At 41.7% G+C, this 25,418-nt stretch overlaps 1 protein-coding gene and 1 long non-coding RNA gene across 2 annotated transcripts in view; both read right to left on the bottom strand.

Annotated features, from left to right (window-relative positions):
- Positions 1-7,643: 7,643 nt before the first annotated feature.
- On the bottom strand, positions 7,644-8,900 carry LOC123456618. Its single transcript, XR_006634596.1, has 2 exons — positions 8,850-8,900; positions 7,644-7,910 (listed from the first exon to the last, which is right to left on the bottom strand). It is a non-coding gene; the product is annotated as an uncharacterized LOC123456618 (long non-coding RNA).
- An 817-nt stretch (positions 8,901-9,717) lies between these two features.
- Positions 9,718-25,418, bottom strand: part of Tex11 (testis expressed 11) — a 258,655-nt gene continuing 242,954 nt past the window's right edge. Inside the window, exon 27 of the mRNA XM_004660917.2 lies at positions 9,718-9,888. Coding sequence (XP_004660974.1) covers positions 9,718-9,888 — 171 coding nt within the window. The remainder of the gene's footprint in view (positions 9,889-25,418) is intronic.

Below are 25,418 nucleotides of genomic sequence, written 5' to 3' on the forward strand. Positions count from 1 at the left end.
CTGTCCATTAAGAAGACCTAGAAACAGGAAGTGTTAAAAAGTTAAGGCTATTCCAAAAAAAAGCATAGAAGGCAGCTTTTGGCAGCAAATCAAATAATGACAATAGTGGAGCTGAGAAAATGGCTCAATTGTGTAAGAGTGCTTGCTGTGCAAGCAAGCATGAGGACATGAGTTTTCATGAGTGGTTTTGGGGATCCCCGGAAGCCCTGTTAAAAAGTCAGTTTTAGGGATGTAGAGATGGCTCAGTGGTTAACACACTTGCCTACAAAGCCTAAGGACCAGGGTTTGATTCCCCAGTACCCACATAAAGCCAGATGTACAAAGTGGCACATGTCTCTGGAGTTTGCAGTGGCTAGAGGCCCTGGCATGCCCATTCTCTCTGCCTGTCTCTCTTCTCTCTTTCTGGGCTTGCAAATAAATAAATATATAAAATATATTTTAGGGCTGGAGAGATGGTTTAGCAGTTAAGGCACTTGCCTGTGAAGCCTAAGGACCCAGGTTTGATTTCCCAGTATCCACATAAACCAGATGCACAAGATGGTGCATGTGTCTGGAGTTTGTTTGCAGTGGCTAGAGACCCTGGATTGCCCATTTTTTTTTCTACTTCTTCTTTCTCTCTGTCTGCCTACTCTGTCTGTCAAATAAATAAAATATTTAAAAAGTGTTTTTTTAAAAAATATTTTTTGTTCATTTTTATTTATTTATTTGAGAGTGACAGAGACAGAGAGAGAGAAAGAGAGAGAGAGAGAATGGGCACGCCAGGGCTTCCAGCCACTGCAAATGAACTCCAGACGCGTGCACCCCCTTGTGCATCTGGCTAACGTGGGTCCTGGAGAATCAAGCCTTGAACTGGGGTCCTTAGGCTTCACAGGAAAGCGCTTAACCGCTAAGCCATCTCTCCAGCCCAAAAAAAGTTTTTTCAAAAGGTGGTTTTAGTGACTTTGTGTTAAGGAAATAAGTCAGAAGAACGATAAAGGAGGACACCCAGTGTTCCCCTCTGGCCTCCACATGTGTGTGCACATGGGGCACATGTATTTGCACATATATGTGCATTCACCACATACACACACAAAATAATAATAGTGAATTACTAGCTATTGAATTAATAATACTTCACTAATGTGAATACTAAAATGCAGTTTAAAAGTATGAATGAAACTATCAACTAAAAATGTTTCTTAAAAGCTTAAAAACTAACCAGGCATAGTGGTGCACACCTTTAATCCCAGCACTAGGGAGGCAGAGGTAGGAGGATAACTATGAGTTCAAAGCCAACCTTAGACTACATAGTGACTTCCAGGTCAGCCTGAGCCAGAGGGAGAGTCTACCTTGAAAACAACAACAACAACAAAAAAAGTTGAAAACTGGGCTGGAGAGATGGCTTAGCAGTTAAGTTGCTTGCCTACAAAGCCAAAGGACCTGAGTTCAATTCCCCAGGACCCATGTAAGCCAGATGCACAAGGTGGCACATGCATCGGGAATTTGGTTGCAGTGACTATAGGTCCTACATGCCCACTCTCCCTCTCTTTCTCTGCCTCAATTAAGTAAATAATGAAGAAACAAAATGAATAAATAAATAAAGTTTAAAACCTGGTGGTTCATGTCTATAATCCCAACACTTAGTAGACTGAAGTAGGAAGATAGTTGTTAGTTCAAGGCAATCCTGGGCTACAGTAAGACCCTGCTTCAAAAAAACGAAAATCGGGCTGGAGAGATGGCTTAGCAGTTAAGCGCTTGCCTGTGAAGCCTAAGGACCCTGGTTCAAGGCTCAATTCCCCAGGACCCACGTTAGCCAGATGCACAAGGGGGCGCACGCGTCTGGAATTCGTTTGCAGAGGCTGGAAGCCCTGGCGCACCCATTCTCTCTCTCTCCCTCTATCTGTCTTTCTCTCTATGTCTGTCGCTCTCAAATAAATAAATAAACAAAACAAAAATCAACTTTAAGAATAAGTAAGTGGTGGTGGGTTGGGATATGGCTCAGTGGCAAAACACTTGAATGGGCAAGGAAATAGTAGGAAAAAGTGAGAGAAGAAAAAGTGTTATCTTACCAAGGCCAATTAATGAAAAGGGCATAGTCAGTAACGTCAACAATTAGCAAGCCATCACAGTAAAAATTGACTCAGGTAAAAATTGTCAGGGATGCCAAAAGATGTGTGAAAGTTTAATGTGGAATGGGATATTTACTAAGTCTCAAAATATCTTCCACCAAGTATTTTGTAATCACTAATAACTATGAAAAAAAAAATGTTGGGCTGGAGAGATGGCTTAGCGGTTAAGCGCTTGCCTGTGAAGCCTAAGGACCCCGGTTCGAGGCTCGGTTCCCCAGGTCCCACGTTAGCCAGATGCACAAGGGGGCGCACACGTCTGGAGTTCGTTTGCAGAGGCTGGAGGCCCTGGCGCGCCCATTCTCTCTCTCTCCCTCTATCTGTCTTTCTCTCTGTGTCTGTTGCTCTCAAATAAATAAATTAAAAAAAAATGTTTCTCAGGTAATTTTATACCAGAGAAACTAGGCACATACCATCTTACCTTCAACCAGTAATAGGACAAATGGACACACTGCCTGCTGGTGGGTACACCAAAATGCATCCTTTTGTTCTCTGCTAATAGGAAACATCTGACCCACCTAAACTGAGTTTCATGCTACAAATCAATTACCCTTCAAAATAATGTAAAGGTCATTTGCAGGAAATAAAAGAAACATAACTAGCTGGGCGTGGTGGCACACATCTTTAATCCCAGCACTCGGGAGGCAGAGGTAGGAGGATCACAGTGAGTTCAAGGCCACCTTGAGACTACAGAGTTAATTCCAGGTCAGCCTGGGCTAGAGTGAGACCCTACCTCGAAAAAAAAAAAAGAAAAGAAAAGAAAGAAAGAGAGAGAGAGAGAAACATAAGAGCTAAGTATAGTTTAAGATCCTGAATTCGCTGGGCGAGGTGGCTCATGTCTTTAATCCCAGCACTTCGGAGGCAGAGGTAGGAGGATCGCCATGAGTTCAAGGCTACCCTGAGACTGCATAGTGAATTCCAGGTCAGCCTGAGCTAGAGTGAGGTCCTACCTCGAAAAAAAACATCCTGAATTTATGGACAATTAGGACAACCAATCACATTCAAATGGGATCTGTGGATTAGATAAAAGAATTATAACATTGTTAGTTTCTTACTTTTGATGTCTGTACTAGGGTTATGTAGGAGAGTGTCTCTGTGGTCTGAAGAGTATGTTTTGTTTCTGATTCCTTCTTTTGTTCCATGTGCTCCCCACCATAATGCTCTAAACTGTACAGGTTTAGAAACAATGGTGTTAGGTGACCATGGGCTGAAATCTCTGAGGGTGTGAGCCAAAACTAATCTCTCTTAAAGCTGAGTTTCTCAGGTATTGTATCACTTCAATAGAAAGTAGACTAAACAGTGGTCCTTATAAGCAGTCCTATGTGGAGAGCACCTCTGTACATTATCCTTATTACTTCCAATTTAGGGAAATACTTTTTAAAAAAAAAATTTAATTTTATTTGCGAGAGACAGACACAGAGAGAAAGACAAATAAAGGGAGAGAGAGAGAGAATGGGCGTGCCAGGGTGTTGCAGTCCGGTTCGCATTGCTGGTAGAAATCACCCAACCAAGAGCAGCTTCTGGGAAAAAGAGGTTTATTTGGCTTACAGGCTCGAGGGGAAGCTCCACGATGGCAGGGGAAAACGATGGCATGAGCAGAGGGTGGACATCACCCCCTGGCCAATATAAGATGGACCACAGCAACAGGAGGGTGTGCCAAACACTGGCAAGGGGAAACTGGCTATAAAGCCCATAAGCCCGCCCCCAATGATACACTCCCTCCAGGAGGCATTAATTCCCAAATATCCATCAGCTGGGAACCTAGCATTCAGAACACCTAGGTTTATGGGGGACACCTGAATCAAACCACCACATTCCGCCCCTGGCCCCCATAAACTGATATCCATGCATGATGTAAAATGTAATGCATTCAGTCTGACTTTAAAAGTCCCCATAGTTTTTATCAATCTCAATGATGTTCATACATCCCCATAGTTCAAGATCTTTTAACTGAGCCATAATACCAAAATATAACCTCAAAAAAACCCAGAATGGCACAGAATAAATATTCACACTGCAAAAGATAGCATTGGGCAAAGCAAAGAAACATTCAACCAATACAAATTTAAAACAACCAGGGCAAACGTCAAACTCTGTAGCTTCAAGTCCAGCAACTCCAGCCAGTGACAAATCTTCAAGTCCGATAATTCTAACCAGCAACAAGTCTCTGGCATTCCAGTTCCGCCCCTCCAGCTAGGCTACTCACAGTCCTGGGAAACTTCATCGGGGCCGGCAGCTCCTCGGCAGCCATCTCATGGTCCCGGCATCTCCACTGGGTCTCCTCTGCAGCCCACGGTTCATCCTCATGGCCCCATGGGGTCTCTATGCAGGCAACCAGCAAACCTGCTTCACACTGCCCATGGCCATTTCCAAAACACAAGACCATGTTGCACACTCAATGACCCTCTTTCCAGCATTTCTTATACTCCACAATACCAGGTAGGTGCCAATTTGTTAATCCAGGGGGGAATAAAGCAGACTTTGAAGAACAGGACACTCCTTGAGCACTCAGACCCCTTCAAAAGAGTCTACATTCTTCTTGTTGCCCTAGCGCAGGTCAGCTAGCCCAATCTCAGAGGTTGTTATCTCTCAGTTGCAGCTGAACGGGCAGCAGTTCACCCAAAGATTTTTCTTTCTGTGCCATATCCCTCTGCACACACCAGTTCATTTCTACGCTAAGCAACCCTGCACAACTTCTCAGGACATGGGCACAAGAGCAAGCTTCTCACACAAACTGCTAGCCCAGTCCAGGCACAGCTCTTTCTCACCCTCATAAGCCAAACCTCACAGTCCATAGTTCTTACTGCCTTCAGGTCTTTCAGCTCTGACCAGGATAGACCACCAAGCTGTACTTACAGCACTGCAAGGCATCTCTTAGGCCAAGGTTTCAACTCCTTCCGCATTCCTCTTGAAAATCAGCTTCAAAAGGCCGAAGCCACACAGTCAGGTGTCTAGCAGCAACCCCACTCCTCGGTACCACTTTACTGTTGCAGTCCGGTTCGCATTGCTGGTAGAAATCACCCAACCAAGAGCAGCTTCTGGGAAAAAGAGGTTTATTTGGCTTACAGGCTCGAGGGGAAGCTCCACGATGGCAGGGGAAAACGATGGCATGAGCAGAGGGTGGACATCACCCCCTGGCCAATATAAGATGGACCACAGCAACAGGAGGGTGTGCCAAACACTGGCAAGAGGAAACTGGCTATAAAGCCCATAAGCCCGCCCCCAATGATACACTCCCTCCAGGAGGCATTAATTCCCAAATATCCATCAGCTGGGAACCTAGCATTCAGAACACCTAGGTTTATGGGGGACACCTGAATCAAACCACCACACAGGGCTTCCAGCCTCTGCAAACGAACTCCAGACGCGTGTGCCCCCTTGTGCATCTGGCTAACGTGGGACCTGGGGAACCGAGCCTCGAACCGGGGTCCTTAGGCTTCACAGGCAAGCGCTTAACCGCTAAGCCATCTCTCCAGCCCAGGGAAATACTTTTTTTAAGGGAAATACTTCTTTTTTAAAATTTATTTATTTATTTATTTATTTATTTATTTATTTATTTATTTAAGAGAGCCAGGGGGTGACAGAGAGGCAGATGAGGAAGATAATGAGCATGCCAGGGCCTCCAGCCACTGCAAATGAACTCCAGATGTATGCGCCACCTTGCGCGTCTGACTTTATGTGAGTACTGAGGAATTGAACCTGGGTCCTTTGGCTTTGCCAGCCAGTGCCTTAAGTGATAAGCCATCTCCTTAGCCTGGGAAATACTTTTGTTTACAACCAGCATACAAAAGGGTTATAAGTGAAGAGTTCAGAAATTTACTAAGAATTTTGAGAAAATTATACTGGCAAAGTCACTATAAATAATAAGCTCTTATTGTTGAAGACTAAAATCACACAATGATCTCTCCAAATTTATATGAGAACTCGTGAAATCTGTGTAGTGCCAAGGACAGCAAAACTGACTCCAGTCAGAAGTGTTTATTGTACTTGGTACGTCCTTATTACACTGCTAAATTGTTGCCATATAAAATGTTTTAGTTCATAGACAAGAATTGGAACAGTCACTGTGAATCTGATGCAGAGGACTCCTATTTTTCAGACAGCCTGCAAACCAATCTCAAAGGCTTGAGAAAGAAGTAAAAGAAAAGAGAATAAATAACATGGCAACATAGTAAATGTTAACAAATAAAACCGGATGAAAGGTGTACAATAGGTCTTTGTGCTTACTTGCAACTTTTCTTACATACAAAGCATGGAAAAGCCAAAGGTTGAAAATGTTCATATAAATTAACTGGAAGGGGTTAGAGAGATTGCTTAGCGATTAATGTGGTTGTGTGCAAAGCCTAATGACCCAGGTTCAATTCCCCAATACCCACATAAAGCCAGTTGCACAGAGTGACACATGCATCTGGAGTCTGTTTGCAGTGGTTGGAGGCCCTGGCACACCCATTCAGTCTGCCTGTCTCACTTCTATCTCTCTCTACTCGCAAATAAATAAATAAAAAATATTTTCTTTAAAGAATAGCTGGGGAAAAGAAGGCAATGGGCGCTTATACTGCACTAGTGCCAGTGTAAGTGAAAGGAGGCTGCTGAACTCCACATGGCAGAACTAACTGGAATATAGAGCTTGGCTCTTGGAAAGTGAGGTGACCACATCATAGGAGGAACAGCTGAGGGGACTGAGGATGTTCTGCAAAGGAAAAAAAAAAAAAAAGCCTGGAAGACTGGGGAGGGAATTTTGGTTCTCCAAAGGACATATGGAAGAGAGAGAGCAGACTTGTAACTGAGGGACAGATTTCTGTAAAGTATGAGGAGAGGGCTGTACCAATTAGGCAAACTCAATGGTGTATTTGAAATGGTGTATTTGAACAGTCATAAGAAAAGATAAGATCATCTCATTCTCCCCTTTCCTTCCCCCTCTCTCTCCTTCCCTCTCCCTCCCTTCCTCTCTGTTTCTGACAGTGTCTAGGTATGTAGCTCAGGATATGTTCTGAGCAACCAACTATACAGGATGTCAGAGGGATAGAGAGATGGCTTAGCAGTTAAGTGCTTGCCTGTGAAGCCTAAGGACCCCGGTTTGAGGCTTGATTCCCCAGGACCCACGTTAGCCAGATGCATAAGGGGGCGCACACATCTGGAGTTCGTTTGCAGTGGCTGGAAGCCCTGGCGTGCCCATTCTCTCCCTCCCTCTCTCTCTCTCTCTCTCTCTCTCTCTCCCTCCTTCTCTCTTTCTGTTGCTCTCAAATAAATAAATAAAATTTTTTTTAAAAAAAAGGATGTCAGAAAAAGAATTCAGGAATGAAATAAATGCAGGAACTAATGATCACTAAGGTCCCTCCAATATATCCCATGATCTTGTATATCTTCTAGTATCAGAAGTACAAGCAACTGGGGGACACAAGACTATCTGTGTGGGGCGTGGGTGGACAGTCTCTTTTGTTCCCATGGAACATCTCACTCTCGCATGGGCTGTTTCAATACAATCCTTAGCAGTTTGGGATATTCATTAATTTCCTACAAATGAGCTAATCTCTGAGGTGAAAGTCAAAATGCTTTTATTTCAAAACAGTTCACTCATAATGAAAATAGGGGTTTAAAAAAACAGAAACAAAAGCTTAAGTCCATCTGGCAAACATTTAAATATTCAGCAGCTCAGAATGATACACCTTCAAGAGCCCACATTCTTCTTGTACTTCTCAGTCTTCATTTAAAAGTGAGCTCTCTTTTTTCAGTCTAATGGAGCTATTTTGGCTCAGCTACCTTTCTCTGTAATGCTGCCATGAACTCCACATGCAGATGATTCATCTGGGAAAGAAAACAGCATATAGATTTCTTGAGAAGAAAAGTCAATGTAAGAAAGCCTCCCAGATCTGATGCTACAGAAGTTTAGCCCTGACCTTCTGAGTTCTGAGGAGGAATTTGGGGAACAAAGACAGTCCTCTCTGGAGGAAAAGGGACCCTAGTGTAGTAAGTCTGTTTAGTTAGGGGCAGGCAGCTCTTACAAGGGAAGAGATACCAGGAAAAAAGTACTTGCTCCTAGCTGGATGTGATGGTGCATGTCTTTAATCCTAGCACCCGGGAGGCAGAGATAGGAGGATCGCCATGAGTTCGAGGCCACCTTGAGAATATAGAGTGAATTCCAGGTCAGCCTGGGATACAGTGAGACTTTACCTCAAAAAAAAAAAAAAAAAGTACTTGCTCTCACCAAACCTCTCCTGTTTAGATACTGGCACAGATGCTTAAAACTGAGAATAGTTCCTGCAGAAATGCTAGTTTAAGTGGCCACTGCTTGGCACGGAGGCCTGCCCTGCCCAACATGCATGGACACTGGCACTCTTGGCCCTCCTCTTTTTATTTATTTATTTTATTATTTATTTATTTTTTTGTTTTTTGTTTTTCGAGGTAGGGTCTCACTCTAGCCCAGGCTGACCTGGAATTCACTATGTATTCTCAGGGTGGCCTTGAACTCACGGCGATCCTCCTACCTCTGCCTCCTGAGTGCAGGAATTAAAGGCATGCGCCACCACGTCCGGCTTGGCCCTCCTCTTAATTAAATTTTATTCATTATCTCAGAGTTTCCTCTGTTCTCTATCCTTCTTGGTTTCAGTCTAAGAAATTATTACACAGTTTTCCTCTTGAGGTGACATGAGACCACTGAGTAAAAGAAGGATTGTGGGAAAAAAAAACCCCAGGGGGTCCCCACGCTCTGCCCGGATAAGGCGACACCCCAAATCACTCACTCACAAGAAGCGGTCTTGATGCAAACTGCAAGAGGATTTTATTCCAAGCGCGCTGGGGCCCACAGTCGTACACCGCACAGGGGTAGAGGACTGCAGAGCCCCGAATGCAGGAATGGGGTAGTTTTTATAGGGTTTCTAACAAAGCCTGTGTATTAGACCAATCATTATTTAATATCAGGAGCCCCTGCAGGGTGTTAGCCAGTCAGTTTGTGCCACCCCACAGTTTCTAAGCCAATTAGTTTACTTTGCTCAAGCCCCTCATGGACCAATCACTCTCTTATGACTATGACCTTGGTGGTCAGCGTTTGCGCAGGTCCTTGGGTGGGAGTAGCAGAGTGTGGTATCAGTCTCCTGTGACCTTGGAGGTCAGCACTTGTGCAATTCCTTAGGTGGGGGTAACAGAGTATGGTATCAGCCTCCTATGACCTTGGTGGTCTGAGGCAGGCTGCTACAGCCTGTTACTAAGGCTTACAGTGTGGGCTATTAAGGCTTACAGTGTGGGCTATTAAGGCTTATGGTGCAGGCTATTTACAGAAACTAAATAAGTGGTCTACTTTATTACTCATTTCCCATCCCTGAGGGCTATCTCATGCCCTTTTTACCTAGTTTTATATTAGGAGTGGGCTCTGATACAATGAGAAGAGGGATTCTTTACTTGCTTCTAACAGAGAGTAAAACCTGGAGTTTGAGGTATGCAGGGGCCCGCTTAAGCTCCCTTTGGAGCGTGATAGTATTTCTGAGCTTCTGAATTCTTGGGCCTTTCAGGATGAAGATCTTTGACTAGCTAAGGAAGAGTGGGGTGGGTCCTTATACAAGCCTATGCTATGACCTCTCTGCCCCCTAAGTCATGTCATGCACCACAGGCCTCTCCCTCATACCTGAGCTGCATACTTTGTCTTGAGAGAACCAAGGTGTTCAAGGAAACGCAGTGCTATGTCAGACCATTTTTCAGCAGACACATACTTGTTCCTGTTATACATTAATATTCCAAGATTCCAGGCCTTAATCATTAGCCAGAGAACCTCATTTTCCGGGTAGCCTTTCTGAAATCCAAGAAGAGTGAGTGTTTTACAGTTGTTATTATCAGAACTCATAGCACTGCTTGCATTAGTGTTGTGTCCCCTTGTTTTTTAAACAGAGGGTGCTCTGCTGGCAGTAAAGAAAATAAAATAAAAGTTGACAGCTGTAGAATGTTCCACAGCAAGGCATCATGAAGTAGCACATAAATGGAATAAGCAATGAAGACTCTCTTCTACTGAAAGAAGGACGCTGAAAAAAATGATTCTGCCCATGGTTTTCATTGATGCTATCCTCAGACCCTCAGACAATTACCTCCCCAATCCCTACATCTCCTTTTCAGAGATTGCCAGTTTTACTGAGTCTTTCAATTTCCTTGATAACAATCAGTATCTATTCTTGCAACAGAAATAATATTAATCTTTAGTGATAATAGTACCTATCAAGCAAGAAAAAGGGCACTTGTCAGTAGTCTTTAAATATTACTAAATCACAAGATTATATATTAGGTTTTACACAACATAGCCTCCTTTCTAATTTTGGGCTACATGTTTTCTTTTGTCCTTTCCATGGGTCGTTTCTTTAAGGCAAAATGTCATTCATCTCTGTGTATTCATTCACAGCCGGACACTATACTGTGAAGGGTATGAGTGCTGTGATTTTGACTAAAAGAATGGAAAAGTGACCACACAAACAGACATGAGTTTAAGGTGGATGAGTAGGATATAGCCCTACAGGAATTACATGAGATATCCAGGATAGCCCCACCACAGACAAAGACGATTAGTGATTGCCAGAGGCTAGAGGAGGAAGGAATGAGGAGTGACACAGTTTCCTTTGGGTGATGAAAATCTTTTAAAATCAGATAATGGAGACACTTGCACAATATTATGACTATACTGAACACTACTGAGTTTTTTGATATATTAATTCAATCTCAACAAAGAATAAAAATATAGATACACAGAGAAAGTGAAGGGCATTCCATAGCAGAATAGAATAAATCAAGATTTAGATTGTACCTGATAGTGAGTGTTTCTAAAGAAGACTAAACATTGTTTGGCATAAACAGATGATTTAGGTTGACGAACGAAAGAGAAACAAGACTGGAAAGGTAGGAGCCATTGCTGAGTATTTCCTAAAAACTTTTCCTCAGAATATAAGTGATATGAGAAATGTTTTAAGATAGTGTACTAGGGTTCTTTAGTAAATGAAATCTTGGGAATGTCACATTCAATGGGTCATCCTCAGAGTATCCAAGTAACCCACTGAAAGCTTAAAGTCGTTTATTTTTGGTATGTATAGTGTGTGTGGCCTATGCACTTGTGTGTGCAGATACAGTGGTGTATGCACATGTGTGGGCCCTGTATGCATACATGTGGAGACCACAGGAGGGTGGGTGTTCTCCTGTACTGCTGTTCTACCTTCTTTTCTTGAGACAGTCTCTTGCTAAACATGCTGCTCACCAGTTTTTGGTTAGACTGGCTGACCATTGAACTCCAGCAATTTTTATATCGCTGGCCCCCTCAGTGTGGGGGTTAGAAGTATATGAGGCCATATCAAGTTTTTATGTGGGTGCTGGGGGTCAAACTCAGGTCCTCATGTTTATGCAGCATGCACTCTTAACTGCTGAGCCATCTCCCTAGCTCCTTAAAGAAGTTTTACAGTAAATAATTTTGTAAGATGTAACTTTGTAGATACAGGGTTTGTGGGCTGAAGTGTAAAGAGTTTTGCATACAGGCCAGAGTGTGGACTTTACCCTGCTTCCTCATGGGGGGCACTGAAGCTATGAGAAGAATGGTGTGGTAAAAACGTAGGGGTTTAAAAAAAATGTAGGGGTTTTGCTATAGATTTGTTTTTGAGACAAGGCCTCATTGTACAGCCCAGGTAGGCATTAAACTATGATCCTACTGTCTCCGTCTAATTATAATTAGTGCTGGGATTACAGATGTTTGACACCAGACCCAGCTGAAACTATAGTTTTTTTAAAAACTATTTTATTTTATTATTTATTTATTTGAGAGAGGGAAGGAGGGAGAGAGACAGAGAGAAAGAGGAGAGAGAGAGAGAGAGAGAGAGAGAGAATGGGAGCACCAGGGCTTCCAACTACTGCAAACGAACTCCAGATGCATGCACCACCTTGTACATCTGGCTTATGTGGGTCCTGGGGAATCGAACCAAGGTCCTTTGGCTTTGCAGGCAAGTGCCTTAGCCACTATGCCATCTGTCCAGCCCTGAAACTATAGTTTTAATAGGTGCATGGGATTGAACTCAGGGATTTTCACATGCTAGGAAAACATTCTGCTACTGAGCCACACTCCCAGCCCAAGACTTTACATAAAAGGAGTAGAAAAAGTCTAAGAATGAAGTGATGAAGGTCAAACTAAAATAGTGACAATAAAAGTATATAAGTAGTAGTATAAAAGAAGGCTCAGTTAAAGTTGGTAACTGATTTGATATGGGGAATAAAGGATTAATTGAGCCAGGCATGGTGGTACAAAGTTTAATCCCAGTACTCAGGAGGCAGAGGTAGGAGGATCACTGTGAGTTTGAGGCTAGTCTGAGGCTACAGTGAGTTCCAGGTCAGCTTGGGCTAGAAGGAGCCCCTACCTCAAAAAAAAAAAAAAAAGATTAATTGAAAATAGCTCTAACATATAATCTGAATGACTGAAAGAATGTTGTTATTATTGAAAAAAAATGGAAGCTAATGTTTTTGGAGCTAAGAAATCAAGGTAATGATATGTTCCTATTTTTTTTCAAGGTAGGGTCTCACTCTAGCCCAGGCTGACCTGGAATTCACAATGTAGTCTTAAACTGGCCTTGAACTCACAGTGATCCTCTTACCTCTACTTCCCAAGTGCTGGGACTAAAGGCATGTGCTACCATGCCCGGCTTGTCCCCCCCCCCCCCTTTTTTTTGTTTATTTATTTGAGAGCAACAGACACAGAGAGAGAAAGAGACAGAGAGAGAGAGAGAGAGAGAGAGAGAGAGGGAGAGAATGGGTACACCAGGGCCTCCAGACATTGCAAATGAACTCCAGACGTGTGCTCCTCCCTATGCATCTGGTTAATGTGGGTCCTGGGGAAGTGAGCTTTGAACCAGGGTCCTTAGGCTTCACAGGCAAGCACCTAACCGTTAAGCCATCTCTCCAGCTCGTCCCTATTTTTTTTAATTTTGGTTTTAGAGACAGGGTTCCACTATTGGAGCCCGGGCTGACCCTGAATTCCTAATCCTCCTGCCTTGGCTTCTTGAGTGCTAGGATTACAATGTGTACTACCATACCTGGCTGATAAGTTCTGCTTTAACTATGTTGGGTTTGAGGTGATTTTGAAGATATTGTATGGGCAGCTCTAGATAATAGGTAATAATTAAAACATATTTTAGTCATTAAATCATTACTTTTACAAAAAAACCTATTACCTTAGTAGGCAGAGTTTAGAATACAGAGAAGAACAAAGACTACTGAAGCTGTTTGCAGTTTGGTGTGAGGTGGGAAAGATAGCAGAGAGGCAGAGAAAAATGAAGGACAAGGGGAAATAGAGTTCTGATAAAAAAGCAGTTTCAATTAGGTAAAAGGCCATCATATTTGTCTAGAAAGTGATAATTTGTTGCCTTGTGGAATAAAGTGTAGCTATGAGAACAATATGGAAAACTACTGGAGGGGATAAAGCAAGATCATGTATACTTGAAAATTTATTTATTCCATTTCTTATTTTTGAGCCAGGCAATCACTTTGTAGCCGAGGCTTGCCTATAAGTAGCCCAGGCTGACATGTAATCCTACTGCTTCAGCTAGGGTTAAAGACATGAGCCACAATGTCTGGACATACTTAAAACTTTAGAAGATCACCCTGCCTGCTATTTGGAGAAAGGTGTAGAAGGACACAAGAGTGTACGAGACTAGTTAAAAATAGTCCTGCAGTAGTTGAGATAAAAGAAAATAAATTGAGCTAGGCTGTTAATATGGGAAGAAATAGATGAATGTGAGAGGTGTTGAGAGGAAGGATTAGCAGCTTCTGATGTGGGATTAGAAATGAGTAAGAGATGTACCATTCCAGATGTCTGGCTTGGTCAACTGGAAGATAGTGCCATTCATTGACTTAGGGAACAGTGGAGTTTTATTTAAATTTGCATTAGCAGTTTTCATACCCAGAATTGCTCAAGAGAGTCAGCAATCCTAAAAATAGAAATGTATTTTTTTGTTTTATTTTTATTTATTTATCTGAGAGCGACAGACAGAGAGAGAAAGAGGCAGATATATAGAGAGAATGGGTACACCAGGGTCTCCAGCCACTACAAATGAACTCCAGACGCATGTGCCCCCTTGTGCATCTGGCTAACGTGGGTCCTGGGGAATCGAGCCTCAAACCAGGGTCCATAGGCTTCACAGGCAAGTGCTTAACCACTAAGCCATCTCTCCAGCCCCAAAAATGTATTTGTAAAATTATTTTATTTTCATTTATTTATTTGAGAGCGAGAGTGAGCGAGGGGGGGGGCAGAGAGAGACAGATAGACTGGGCATGCCAGGTCCTCCAGCCACTGCAAACCAAGTCCAGACACATATGCCACCTTGTGCATCTGGCTTATGCAGGTCCTGGGGAATCAAACCTGGGTCCTTTGGCTTTTCAGGCAAGCACCATAACTGCTAAGCCATCTCTCCAGCCCCAAGAAATGTATCTTTAAGACATGTGTGATGGCACACACCTTTAATCCTAGCACTTGAGAGGCTGAGGTAGAAGGATCACTGTGAGTTTGAGGCCACCCTGAGACTACATATTGAATCCCAGGTCCCTTTGGGCTAGAGAGAGCTCCTATCTCAAAAAAAAAAATGTATTTTTGTAGCTATTCACTCCAAAGTAACATTAAAAAGCCTGTGAAATTAATGCCAGTGAATTGGAGTATTTGCTATGGCTTTTGAAGGTTAATATTGTTGTTATCATAGTTTTTTTTTTTTTTTTTTCGAGGTAGGGTCTCACTATAGCCCAAGCTGACCTGGAATTCACTATGTAGTCTTAGGGTGGCCTCGAATTTATGGCAATCCTCCTACCTGTGCCTCCTCAGTGCTGGGACTAAAGGCGTGCACTACCATGCCCGGCTTACTGTGATGTTTTGAGACAGGGTCACAGTATGCAGCAAGGCTCCCCTCAAACTCTTTAGCTTCTACTTCTTCTGCCTGAGTGTTGGGATTATATGGGTACTCCACTGGGTCCAGCTAGGGCTCATATTTTAAACCAGCTTTCTCTGTTCTCAACATCTTCACACACACACACACACACACACACACAGCAGTCATGAACATCTCTAATTGAATTGTAGACATCCTTGATCATAAATGACCTTTTTAGGCTCTCCTTAGATTCCCTGAAAGAAATACTACACATATTGGTTTTATTGAGGTATATGCCATATACCATACAGTTTACCTATTGAAAGCATACAATTCAATTCAGTGGGTTTTAGAATATTCAGAGCTATGTCACCATGATTATCATCAACTTTAAAACATTTTTTATCCCTCTAAAAGGAAATTCTGTGCACATGCACTCCTTATTTACCCCTCAACAATACCCTTTCCTATGCTTTGGGAAACCACTAATCTAATTTTTGTCTTAAATACTGGCCTATTCTAGACATTGAGATAAATAGTATGTGATCCCTTGTGACTGATACCATTAACTTACCATAATTATTTTAAGGTTTGTCCATGTTATACTATATAACACTACGTCATTCCAATTTTTTGGTCAAATAATATCCCATTATGTGGAAATACCACATTTTTATCCATCAGTCAATGGACAAAACATTTGAGTTCTTTTCATGTTGGATAAATGAATACTTTTTCTTTAAAAAAAAAACATTTTCATTTATTTACTTATTTGAGAAAGAGAAGCAGAGCAAAAGAGGCAGAGTGAGAAAGAGTTATTATGGCAGTGCCAGGACTCCAGAGGCACACACCACTTTGTGTACCTGCCTTAACATGGGTACTAGGGAATTGAACCCAGACCAGCAAGTGCTTCTAACTTCTGAGCCATCTCTCCAGCCCAGGAATAAATATTTTATGAATATTTTGAGTATGAGTCCTTTCTTGGATATATGTTCTCATTTCTCTTCAGTTTATATGTAGAAATGGAATTTTGGGACCATAATGTAACTACAATAACCTTCTGAGGAGCTATTAGCTATTTTACCTCCTCCTTCCTCTTCCTCCTTTTTTCAGTGGCTCAGTTGGTAAGAGTACCTGCTATGACAGCATACGGTGCTGAGTTTGATCCCCAGTATCCATGTAAAAAGCTGGGCATGGCGATGTATGCCTATAACCCCATTGTTGAGGGGGACAGAGACATGAGGATCTGTGGTCAGCAAGTCTAAGTGAAAAACAACAAATTGTTGAGCTCTAGGTTCAGGGAAAGACCCTTTCTCCAGGAATTAAGGCAGAAGAGAGATAAAGGAGGACACCTGATATTCTCCTCTGGCCTCCCCATGTATATGCACAGGGGCACACACATTTGCAGATATATGCTTACACGCATACTACATGCTACACACATACCAAAATTAGAAGAAACTGGAGGTGAAAACACAAAAATCTAACTCAAAGATGCCTTTGCATAAACCTCCAGTTAAGCCTCGGTAAACTGTGAGGCTTAGAAGAAGGAAGAATTAGATGAAAGGAAGCCCATGGGCTACTGTGATCTGAAGAAAGAACACTGGAGGCAATTCTCAGTTGTTCCATCATATATATCGCCTAGGCTGGTTTTGAACTTATGATCCTCCTGCCTCAGCCTCCCTACATGCTGGGATTATAGGTATATACCACCACACCTAGCCAAACTCATTTTTTTGTCAGTTGAGGCATTGAAAGGTTAAATTATACAATTATACAAACTATATATACATACATACATATATATTTATATATATATGTATATATATATATATATATATATATATATATATACACACACACGTATATATATATTTTTTCATTCCAGCGGAACTCTATCTGAAAAAGAAACACAAAACAAAACTAAACTAAACACCATGACTGTGGTAGCCCCAAAGGCTATTGATTTCCTGTACTAAGTTGTAACTGTCATGGAATGAAATGTTATATCATTTAGATCCCAGTAGTGTTACATAAACTAGTAGACAGCCATATAAGAAAAGACAATATTGATAAATGAGCTCCTCAAATGTTAATGTGTGTACAAATCACCTGGGAATATTGTGAAAAACCAGAATCTGAATAGGTCTGGGGTGGGGCCTGGGACTCTGGTGTTCTGACAACATTGCAGGGGGTACTAGTGCTGCTGGCCCACGGGTCATACACTAGGGGAGCCCGCTCTCAGAGAATGTAGGTCAGTAGGTGAACAACTTTAGCTTCCTTTGTGAAAGAAACCAATGTGCATTCTTAGGGGATATACACAAGAAATTGGAGAAGAAAGAACTTTCTTAGTCACACACCAGCCCTTGGAGATTCTTTGTATCGGATGACAGATGGAATGGCTAGCTTTATAGTTTCGGTATAAGCTTTTCCCCACCATTATCTATTTTGCTATATAATCTGAAAAATGAACTAGGGAAACTTCCCTTCCATGAAGCCAAGTAAGTGTACTTAGCTCTACTTCTCCTCCTAAGTGCAACTAAATTCCTGGACACTATACATAAATAACCCTGAAAAGACCCTGAAAGGTGTCAAGAAACACAAAGCTTAGCTAGGGAGGGCCCTTGGGACAAAGGACTGGCACAATGGTGGATTCCTTGGGTTTTCTTTTGACTTTATGTATCCCAGATTTGGTACTAGAGATGAAAAACAGATATAGACCAAAAAAGCCCCAAGTGTGTTATCTCTAGCCACAGGACCAATAGTAATGAGGAGTCTTCCATCTCAAGTATGAATAGAAGCTGAGTAGGAAACCAGGATTTTACCTCCACCTGGAAATAACAATGACTGAGCCTCCTCCCTGCCACAGTGGTGGTGTCAGAGAAGCCAGCTAGCACAGAAGATTTAAATTAGATCCAAGGTCTCATAACATGATATAATATGTCTAGACTCCAGTAAAATTATTCATTATACTAAAAACTAGGAAAATCTCAAACTGAATGAAAAAAGACAACCACTTGATTCCAATTTCAAAAAATGACAAAATATTACAATATCTGACAAAGATGTTTCTATGAATTTTTAATAGTTGTAAAGTACAACACATTAGATACTATTTTAACCATTTTAAGTGTACAGTTAACATTCACATTGCTGTGTCCCTATCCCCACCAGCCCCCACTATCCACATAACTGCTTTAATCTTTCATAACTCAAATTCTGTACTCCCCTCCGTCCCTAGCAACTACCATTCTACTTTCCATCTCTATGAATTTGACCACTCTTGGCACTTCACATAAGTGGAGTCATACAATATTTATCCTGACATGACACATAATAATGTGATGAATCTCCAGAGAATTATGCTGAGTGGAAAATCCAATCTCAAATGGTTATGTGTGATTCCACTTAGATAACATTTGTGAAATGACAACATTATAGAAATTGACAATACATTAGCAGTTGCCATGGTGTAAAAGAAGCGTGGAGTGGAAGAGAAGTGGGGAGCCATAAAAGGGCAACATAGGAAATCCTTGTGGTGATGGAAATGTTCTGTGTTATAACTGTAATAATGCCAACATCTTGGTAATGATATTTTGCTATAATTTTGTAAGGTGTTATCAGGAGGGAAAGCTGTGCATAGGACCTCTTGTGTATTTTTTACAACTGAATGTTTCTGTAATTATTTCAAGATAAAATTTTAATTAAAAAATCAACCTGACCAATGTAGTTCATAAAAAATAACTAGAGTATGAACCTATATAGAGTACATAGGTATGTCTGCTTAAAGCATGTGGGACCCCCCCCAATGCTTTTTCATTGGCACTAGCTTATGAATATCAATGTAAGCCTCTCCTTTACACTGAAATTTCTTACAAGGAACTTGTAAATATGCATGTTCTAGTGGAAAGAGTTGAGTAATTAAGGAGAAGTGGACTAAATATTTATGTAACCTCAAATTTATGTGTTAAAATCTTTTTTGTTGTTGTTGTTATTTTGTTTTTCGAGTAGGGTCTCACTCTAGCCCAGGCTGATCTGGAATTCACTATGGAGTCTCAGGGTGGCCTTGAACTCACAGCAATCCTCCTACCTCTGCCTCCTGAGTGCTGGGATTAAGGCATGTGCCACCACGCCCGGTGATGTCAAAATCTTTAATGTGCCAGTGTTAGGAGATTGGGCCACTGTGGGTGATTAGATAATGAGAGCAGAGCCCTCATCAACAAGATTAATATCCTTATGAAAAATATTCCAGAGAAATTTCTGGCCCTTTCCACTATGTGAAATTGCAACAAGAAGATGACCCATCTTTGTGGAAGCAGGCCCTCACTAGAGACTGAACCAGTGCCTTGATCTTGGACTTCTTAGCCCCACAAGTTAGGAAAAGTAAATTTTATTATTTATAAGGCACTTAGTCTATAGTATTCTCTTATAAAAGCCCAAACTGATTATGAGGTTAGAAGACCTGGGTTATAACCCTCTTTCATTAACCACAAATGACCAAAATAAAACTAGTAACTTGACTCCTTTTTTTTTTTGGTTTTTTGAGGTAGGGTCTCACTCTCACCCAGGCTGACCTGGAATTCACTCTGTAGTTTCAGGGTGGCCTCGAACTCACAGCAATCCTCCTACCTCTGCCTCCCGAGTGCTGGGATTAAAGGCGTGCGCCACCATGCCTGGCTTTGACTCCTTTTTTGAATCCAAACACTCAGGAGGGTGAGGTAAGATTGTTGGGAGTTTGAGGTCAGCCTAGGTTACAAGAGTGAGTTCTAGGTCAGCATGGGCTACAGTGAGATCCTGCCTCAAAAACAAATCAATTTAAGGATAGTAAGAGAAGCACTGCTTATAGAATTGCTTTAAAGGAGTCCTATGAGATAATGGAACTGAGAGCAAAGCATGGAGATTAACTGTGAAGTATGATGCTGGGATGCAGGAGGTTTTATATTTATGGCATAGCCATTAGACTAGTGTATGGAGGCACTTGATAAAAGTTATCTGCTCAAGGGCTGGGAAAATGGCTTAGCAGTTAAGGTGTTGGCCTGCAAAGCCTAAGGACCGCAGTTTGATTCCCCAGGTCCCACGTTAGTCATATATACAAGGGGGCACAAGCGTCTAGAGTTTGTTTGCAGTGGCTGGAAGCCCTGGCGTGCCCATTTTCTTTGCCTCTTTCTCTCTCTCTCTCTCTTTCTCTCTCTCTCAAATAAATATTTTTTTTTAAGTTATCTGCTCAATAAGGAATGAGTAAATGACTTCTCATTTTAAAAAAGTAAATCATGGGCTGGAGAGATGGCTTAGTGGTTAAGGCACTTGCTGTGAAGCTTGTGGGCCCAGGTTCAATTCTCCAATATTCATGTAAGCCAGATACACAAGGTAGCACATACATGTGGAATTCGTTTACAGTGGCTGGGGGCCCTGGTGTACCTATTCTCTCTCTGTCTACCTACCCTCAATCTTAAATAAATAAATGATATTTTTTAAAATTTTTTTAAATTTATTTATTTGAGAGTGATAGACACAGAGAGAAGGACAGATAGAGGGAGAGAAAGAGAATGGGCGCGCCAGGGCTTCCAGCCTCTGCAAACGAACTCCAGATGCGTGCGCCCCCTTGTGCATCTGGCTAACGTGGGACCTGGGAAACCGAGCCTCGAACCGGGGTCCTTAGGCTTCACAGGCAAGCGCTTAACTGCTAAGCCATCTCTCCAGCCCAATAAATGATATTTTTAAAAAGACTAAAAAGTAAATCAAAAAAGGGAAACTTCCTTCGCCAAACATTTGAAACAAAAAAGGTGCATAGCAAACATTCAATCAAAAAGATTAAAAAAAAAAAAAAGGCTGGAGAGATTGCTCAGCAGCTTGTAAAACCTGACAACCCAAGTTCGATTCCCTAGTACCTATGGAAACACAGATACACAAAGTGGCACATGTCTGGAGTTTGTTTGCCATAGCTGGAGGCCGTGGCATGCCTATTCTCTCTGTCTCTCTTCTCAGTATCTCTCTCTGCTTGCAAATAAATAAATAATTTTCTTAAAAAAAGAAAAGAAATCAACAAACAGAAGATAAAAACTATAGGGCTCTGTGTAAAAGGGCTAGATATCTAGTCATGTTTCAGGGTGATAGTAATATGGACAGAACACTCATCAGAAAGGTAGAAAACACTAAGCTCTCAAACAGGCAATAGCCAGGGAATTGGAACTGTATCTAGACAGAATAAACATGGTGAAACCAAAATGCACAGAGAAATTTTGGCTTAATAGACTATGGAAATTGACCTAGTTGAAGTTATTGTATATCTATTTTTTTTTTGTTTTGTTTTTGAGGTAGGGTCTTACTCTAGCTTAGGTTGACCTGAAATTCACTATGTAGTCTCAGTGTGGCCTTGAACTCATGACAATCCTCCTACCTTTGCCTCCCGAGTGCTGGGATTAAAGGGATGTGCCACCACACCCAGCAAATTTTAATTTGTATTAGTTACTGTGGCAAACATACATGATGGTCTAGACAAAGTTTATACCTTAGAAATGGAATGTTCTCTTCTTCCAAAAGGATAGTAAAAGACCTAAATATTCAATGCATAAGTATTTCAAAGCTTAAATTCATACATAAGGCCATAATTACATTGCTCCAGGTGGCTTAGAAATGGAATTTTCTCTTCTTCCCAAAAGTGAGCAAAAGAAAAAAAAAATCAAAATGTTCAATTCTAAAGTTTTTTCAAACTTGAATTCATACAGGCCATAATTACATCGCTTTTGGAGAATTCTGTGTTTCTTTAGTCACTGCTAGTTTGCACTAGGTTGTCAGCTTGATGTATTGTTCTGCCATCTGTTGTGATTTTTAGATGTTGGTATTTGAAGAAGCAGTTGAGACCAGATCCTTAAATATTAACATGAATACAAGTAATGACTTTTTGTTACTGTAAGCAAGCCATCTAACCTTCCCTTATTCTTTTTAAAAAAGTATGCCACCTTATATGTTTATGAGTTATTAAAATTTACAACATGGGTATTATTCATATTGATCCTTATAACTCCAGTATAGAACAGACAGGGCAGATATGATTCCCATTTTACAAGTGAAAAAAGCCCAAGTCAAACAGAGTAAAGATACCCATGTGCAGAAGCACACAAAAAGCCACATAGACCCTTACTACACACCACACAAAAATAATCAACTCAAAATGTTTTATAGACCTATATATGAGATAAAAATATAAAACTTCTTCGTGAATATGTAGGAGTAAATCTTTGTAAACTTGTAAACAAAGATTTCTTAGCCTTATCAAAATAGCTACATATCAAAGAAAAAAACCTGATAAATAAGACTTTATAAAACTTCACAACTAAAAGACTGGGAGAAAACATTTACAAATAAATTACTTGTATCGTACATATATACGTTACAACTCAATAAAAAGCAAAATGTTGGGCTGGAGAGATGGCTTAGTGGTTAAGTGCTTGCCTGTGAAGCCTAAGGACCCTGGTTCGAGGCTTGATTCTCCAGGTCCCACGTTAGCCAGATGCACAAGGGGTGCACGCATCTGGATTTCGTTTGCAATGGCTGGAGGCCCTGGAGTGCCCATTCTCTCTCTCGCTCTCTCTATCTGACTCTCTCTCTATCACTCTCAAATAAAAAAAAGCAAAATATTACAAATGGGAAAATTGAATAGGCATTTTTCCAAAAGAGAAATACAGATGGTCAATAAGTACATGAAAAACAATCAACAGTATTATCCTTCAAAAAACTCAAGTCAAGCCGGGCATGGTGGCACACGCTTTTAATCCCAGCACTCAGGAGGCAGAGGTAGAATTGCAGTGAGTTTGAGGCCACCCTGACACTACATAGTTAATTCTTGGTCAGCCTGAGCCAGAATGAGACCCTACCTCAAAAAACAAACAAACAAACACCCTCAAGTCAAACTGAGAGATAAGGAGCAAGACAACATTCTTTTGTACTTAGCTAGCTAAAGACACAAGCCCAAGAGTGTAAAAGTCAACCTGCTTTAGCAAGACTAAAAGGCAACTGCAATCTGAAACTGAACCTGACTCATCTATTGGTTTGAATATGTGGCCCCATAGACTCAGGTTTGACTATTGAGTCTCCAGTGGGTGGAGCCTAACTGGGGAAGAGACATGTATGGGGGCGGGGCCAGGGGGGCAGAGATCTTGGAGGCCAACCCTAAGGTGCAAGGAGAGCAATTGGAACTGCTTTGTGGTCCAAGCTGTTAGGTCTCTCTGCTTGGATCTACAGAAGTCAACCTTAGAGTATCAATTTCCAGCTAGAACTTGCCGCACCAGCATTGCCAAAAACTTTTTGGCCAAAAATTCACCTCTCACAGACCAAATGAAAGACACTGAGTTGCTGCCACTCGGATCCCTTACCCTGGCCATCAATGATGATGGTAGAGCCCCCTCCCTCAGAGCTCAGGCACACTTTCATTGGAAGCTCCATTTCCTGGGCTCCACCAGACAGCAAGGCACCCCTAAAGCTGGCAAATCTCCCCCTTTGATCTGCCTCTTCTCACTGATTCTTTATTCCTTCCTACTTTCTGCAAAAGCTTTCTATCTCTACGCTGGTTGGTTGAATTGGTTCATCAATTGGGTATGTTTCTCTCTCCCAAGAGAGTGGGGTTATTGCACAGTTTGTAATCTCAGTCTCAATGAGAGGGAAACTCTTTTTTTAAAGCAGAGAGAAACGAGGGTGCTTGGAATGGACAGCATATTTCCTCAGACACTATTGAAACCATGACTATAACTATCTTCACCCAGCTCACTCATGGCAATCCCTCTGACTAGATACTCCTGGGAAATAGTTAAGAAAATAAATGTGCTTATACCGTTTGTCTGGGAAAAGACTACCTTAGAATGAATACCTCCTCTGACTTTTCTAATCACAAAAAGGGTGGATGAGAAGGTTTCTCCCCAACTTTAATTATTACTTCTTTAGCACTACACTTATTCTATGGCCAAAGATTGCATTAGGCATCCCATTGTTGGCAGGCTAATCCTGGGACACTGGCTGTAGAAAAGACAAAGGAAGTTTCAGGGCAAGGAAGAAAAATGCAAGACACCAGTAAACCTGGATATTCCGGTTCAGCTTTTCTTCTCAGGTCACTGATAATTGTCAGGAATGTATCAGTCAACTGAGCTTCAGGGGATGCCCCAAAGGATGTCAGAGAACATGAACTAACAGAGAGGTGTGTCTTTTGCCCGGCTCTCTTTCAGTATGGGTAACAAGGTCTCAACCGTGTGTATGTCTCTAGAGTGCATCCTAAGATATTGTAACTCCTTTGACTACCAGAGCCTAAAAAGAAAAAAAAAAAATAACATCTAATTTTTCTCTGCTTCACTGCTTGGCCAGCTTGCAAATTAGAAGATGGGGAGGCATGGCAACCTGAGTGAAGTTTAAATTACAACACTGTTTCACAACTAAATCTGCCCTACCATATGAATGGTAAATGTTCAGGAGTCTCTCTCTCTCTCTCTCTCTCTCTCTCTTTTTTTTTTGCTTTTTTATTGACAACTTCCACAATTATAAACAATATCCCATGGTAATTCCCTCCCTTCCCCCACTTTCCTCTTTGAAATGCCACTGTCCATCATATACCCTCCCCATCTTATTCAGTCTCTCTTTTATTTTGATGTCATGATCTTTTCCTCCTATTATGATAGTCTTATGTAGGTAGTGTCAGGCACTGTGAAGTCATGGATATCCAGACCATTTTGTGTCTGGAGGAGCACGTTGTAAAGAATCCTATCATTCCCTTAGCTCTTACATTCTTTCCATCATCTCTTCCGCAATGGACCCTGAGCCTTGGAAGGTGAGGTACAGATGTTTCAGTGCTGAGCACTTCAGGAGTCTCTTATATGCAAACCTTTTTCTCAGTTTTCTTAAGGTGGACTTCAGCCCTGCTGGCAGCCATGACTGCACCATTTGAGACTTCCTTAAGGGATATGTTCCTCTGGCCAAGGGGACTGAATGTACAGATAAATCTCCCACAGCTCTAGTGCCACCTTATCCCCCCTACCCAGAGCTAAAGTCTTCTCCTCCTTTAGAATACCCTCAGTCTGCAGCTTCCCCACAGCAGTGCCAGCCTCTCTGTGCCCTCTCCAAGAAATACTATGAGGACATGGAACAAAGTGTATGTCCCAGTCCCACTGTAGGATCTCAGACAGATTAAAACAAATTTAGAAAGGTTCTATGATAATCTTTTCAGAGACATTTCAGAACCTGACCCATATCTATAGACTAATGCTCCTGAGTCAGACCTTAATGACAACTGAGAAAGGCAGTGCCTTACAGGCAGCCATAACATATGACAATGATAAGTTTATGTCATAGGGACAAAATGATGCAAGTGAACTAGCCTGAGTTCAACCTCCTCTCCCAGGAGGCAAGCCAATGAGACTGACCTAAGGAGGCTTGCTATTTCAGGAATTCCTAGTCTCCCCTTCCCCAC

This window comes from Jaculus jaculus, chromosome X (assembly GCF_020740685.1).
Source record: "Jaculus jaculus isolate mJacJac1 chromosome X, mJacJac1.mat.Y.cur, whole genome shotgun sequence".
In the NCBI taxonomy this organism is placed as follows: domain Eukaryota; kingdom Metazoa; phylum Chordata; class Mammalia; order Rodentia; family Dipodidae; genus Jaculus; species Jaculus jaculus.